Genomic DNA, 4,742 nt, shown 5'->3' on the forward strand with positions numbered 1-4,742 from the left:
GCTACAAAGTAACATTATTCAAAAGAAACGTTCGTTCCATGTTTGTTTCAATCAATTAAACGGTTTTCTTAAAGAAGTCGTATGTATGTATTTCCCATATCTTCCTTTGTTAAATTAAGTCCCACGTTCGTAGCCAACCTGGTTGGCAGATTTGCTACAAAGTAAACACTTGTTCAGCATTTCATTAGTTACATGTACATTCATGCCATGTTTGGTTTTATTTCATTATGGGGTTCTCTGAAAGAATACATATGTATGTATTACCCATCGGGGTCTATGCTCTCTAGCGGCCATCTTATCTTGGATGATGAATCAACTTTAAAGTAACAACACTTCGTCATCGCATCATGATGACCATAGGCATTCTTGCGAAGTTTGATTCGGTGGTTCTCTAAAGAAAAGGGTTTAATGTTTAACTAAGTCCCTATATTGCGGCCACGCTTTAGTCTTATGACTCCGGTTGGGAAAACGTTTGGGACATTTTATATAAACGAGGGATATTTTTGATGATCACGGTAGCTATGTGTATTTATTTATTGTAGTTAAGACGTTTAAAAATACAAAAAAATTTAGAAAGATCTATAGATTACATTCTGTACAATAAATATATATGACCGCAATATTTTTGTTTCATCAAATTGGGGATCAGAATATTTTTAAGGGAAAAAACATTACTCTCCCCTTTTTTAAATTCATTGGTCGTTCACTTATTTAGTTTATAATGAACACGCATACATGTACATATTTTGGTATATCAAAACGTTTGATTAAGAATCCAGTCCATTTTATATATATAATACAGCTTCTTATCACGTCAGAACGACTTAATGATCAATTTTAAGAGAGTCCAATATTTCGCTATAACAATTTTGTCGAATGTACATCAGAATATAATACCAATCATTATCATAAATATTATAGAAAAAAAAACCGGCTGCACACTGCCAAAAATTGTTGTTAAATTATGACACTTTATGCGACTGTAATACAAGTGAGAAGTTTAGAAAGCTATAAAACAAGGTTCAATCCACCATTTTCTACCTAAGGATATGCCTGTACCAAAGTGAGGACTATGGCAGATGTCTTCTACTCGCTTGGTGTGTTTAAACTTTTTATTTTACCATTGCAAAATCGGCTTTTCTTTATTGAATTTTCCTTGGTCAGCAAACTTTTCAATGATTTTAGTAGCTGTTTGGTTTTAATCACTTGTTGCCCACTAGCGCCACGTTCCAAACTAAAAATAGGCGACATAAGTTACAAATATGTGGACAACCAAATTATGAATCTTGCTTATACTTATTCGAAGGAACAGGATTCGTATTTAAAACCAGACACATTCTTATAATCAAAAATTGTTTTACATATGTACATCAGAAAACCTTTTCGCCCACATTGTAAAAGCAGTGTGTATTTCATATCATGCCTGGGGGTTGTCCTACCTTCACACATTAATGACGTAATTATATATATTATATATAAATGGAATTAAAATTAAACTTCGCACATTAATATTGAAAACAGAGAAAATGTTACGACACTTGCTTGGAATACTTGTAGGAATTTATCTGATATTAGCAGTTTCATGTCAGTCTCGCAGTTTCTTTGATATGAACTGTCCTCAGAATATATCTGTTAATTTAAGGAAATGTGAAGTCTTTGTTGAGTCTCGATTATATTTTAGTGACTTTAGACACTGGACATCTGAGCTTGAGAGCGTAGTTAAAGTATCCTTAAACGTAACCTGTAGTTCGAAGGGGATATTCATCCTCCCATGGCCAATGAAAGCTAGAGGACTTATTAAACTTAACGTGAAAGGATGCGTACTGGCAGAATACTTTTCAGAATCTTTGACCCCTACAAATTTGAAAGATGAACTACTGGAGTTATTTTTAGAAAACTGCGTTATTGCAAGCAATGTGAAACATTCAATAGATGCATTCAACAAACCAGTGTCCCAGGAAATCGGTTGTGGACAACAGACCTTACAGAGATCAGTTTGGCGTAATATATCATACACGAATACGAACGGCATGGCGGATATTACAATAGATGACTTCCTAAAGTTCTTTTCATCACTCGATCAATTCTTGAATAGAATTATTCAAATAAGATATAGATGCAAATATTCATACTTAGAATACATTGATGAAAGTATAGGCAGCATTCGTAGCAAAAATAGTATCCTTATGATGACTGCTTATTCAGATTTCCCTAAACTTCACACATTTCTTTGGACATATAATGGATATAGTAGCGTACCCAAAGAGTTAACTGATTGGAGGAAATATTTTCCACAACTAGAACTCTTAGACCTTTCGTATAATAATATTACAAAGTTCAACTTTTTGGGAGCACCCTTCACAAACACGGTATCAAAACCAGAACCGCTGGTGATTGATCTAACTTATAATTCTGTAACTGAAATTCCAGTAGACATGCCAGATTATCTTACTGGTTCTGTGGCGATTATTGTTGATTTAACAGGCAATCCGCTAATGTGTGACTGCAACTTCCTACGATATAAAAACTATGTCATGCATGCGCTGAAAATATTTCAGAAATATAAAAACCTGTCTCGGATAACGTGTCATTCTGTAATAATGCATAGAAAAATACAGCTGGTAAATTACACTAACAATAACTGTTAAGAACATATCTTGTTGTTTGGTGTAAGCCAAGGCTCCGTGTTGAAGGCCGTACATTGACCTATAATGGTAAACTTTTTTTAAATTGTTATTTGGATGGAGAGTTGTTTTATTGGCACTCACACCACATATTCCTATATCTATTGGATGGAGAGTTGTCTCATTGGCACTCACACCACATCTTCCTATATCTATTGGATGGAGAGTTGTCTCATTGGCACTCATACCACATCTTCCTATATCTATTGGATGGAGAGTTGTCTCATTGGCACTCACACCACATCTTCCTATATCTATTGGATGGAGAGTTGTCTCATTGGCACTCACACCACATCTTCCTATATCTATATATTAGTTTGCTTTCAAATTCTTGGACTTCTCAACACTTGACACTTAGCCAGGATATAAATATGATGTTGTCTTGATATTGTAACAATGATAGTTGTACCATATGGTGTCTATGTGTTTTAATTTATAACATATACCAAATAAACGTGGAATATGAATGTTTAATTTCGTTTGTTTATGTTTAATTTGATGTTGCTACCCTGTAAATTCGTGTACACTGAACTCAGAACTTTTAAGTGTGGTTTTTTTTATTATTTCTTCTTCTTCTAACATATTCTTACAGTTTTGTATTTGTTAACACTATACCATGAATGCATTGTTAATGTATATCTCTTGAATGTTTTATCACATGCATAGTTTCGAAAAATGTTTGCTTGATTCCAACTTTTTTAGTGTACAACTTAAATATCATTATATTAATTTCCACTGCAACATGTTATAATATTCTGTGATTTTCCTAAACACTATTTAGAGATTTTGATATCTTTATTTCTTCTACATTGTTTTCAATTTATTTTACGGATTTTGTTCATTAATTAAAATAGTGAGATTTGGTATACATGTCAATGAGACAACTTTCTACCACAATTCAAATAAAGTGGATATAAGTAATTAAAGTCAACTGAACGGCCATCAACAACAAGAACAACCAATACTTGTTAGTCTTCTATAAAAGCCGTAACCTTTCAACTGAGCAGTTTATTCAATGAACACCCGAAAACAATAGGCATTTTCTTAATAAAATTATTGGCTTCTTTGTTACATATTTGTTTGTTTTATATTGATTACATTCCACGTTTATAAAAAAAAATGTTGACTGCTGTACCCTTATTTTACCATGTTTACATTTTTACATATTATGCCTGTTTGTTGTGTTGTTCACAAATCGTTGTTGATTCATTGAATTTGGTGCAATTGTCATACAAATGAGAGATTTAGCTAGCTATAAAACCAGGTTTTAACCAACACTTTCTATATAGAAAAATTCTTATACAAGTCAGAAATATGACTTGTCCATTCGTTTAATGTGTTTGAGCTTTTGAATTTGTCATCTGATTAGGGACTTCCCGTTTTGAATTTTCTTCAGAGTTCATTATTTTTGTGATTTTACTTTTTACAAGATTGAAGGGAAACATACAGTTATATCTTCGAATACCACCAAACACTATTCAATCGATCTAAAGAAGATAATGAAAATATACAATGATCGCATACCAGGGCACAATGGGCATAATTGTAGCCGTGAAATATCCTGTTTTTGAACAGAAATTGACAAATGTGGCAAATAACATTTAAAACACCTACATCTTATTGCGGTATTTAAATTGTTGTAATATCAATGTTACAATCCGTGCACTTTACTACTGCAATCAATTATATTTCTATGACCTTGTTTTCTCGATATTAAAGTGTAATCTATTAAATGAACTCATCTTAGAAACTAGGATTTAATTGTTTTTATATTTTCGCCAGACGCGCGTTTCTTCTTTAAAAGACTCATGAGTGACGCTCGAATAAAAAAAATTAAAAATATCAAATAAAGTACGATAAGAATTGATTTTTTTATGATTTCCAAATTAATAGACGGAAAATTCTAATATGTTTTGGCCTCGTGTATCACTGACAAGACAATGATTGTCGACATGAACATCTGGTCAGTAAACATCGTTATGTTTTTGGATATACGCTGTCGATATGTGTCAATATTTAAAAATTTTAATTCAGTGTTTTGATTTTTTTCCTCGTTTG

At 32.5% G+C, this 4,742-nt stretch overlaps 1 protein-coding gene across 1 annotated transcript; it reads left to right on the forward strand.

The window, feature by feature from the left end:
- The first annotated feature begins 1,526 nt into the window (after positions 1–1,526).
- Positions 1,527–3,388, forward strand: LOC139523504 (uncharacterized). The gene has a single exon (XM_071317561.1). The coding sequence runs from the start codon at positions 1,527–1,529 to the stop codon at positions 2,646–2,648; it is 1,122 nt and encodes a 373-aa protein (XP_071173662.1). The 3' UTR covers positions 2,649–3,388.
- Positions 3,389–4,742: the final 1,354 nt, after the last annotated feature.

This window comes from Mytilus edulis, chromosome 5, assembly GCF_963676685.1.
Source record: "Mytilus edulis chromosome 5, xbMytEdul2.2, whole genome shotgun sequence".
NCBI classification, from domain to species: Eukaryota; Metazoa; Mollusca; class Bivalvia; order Mytilida; family Mytilidae; genus Mytilus; species Mytilus edulis.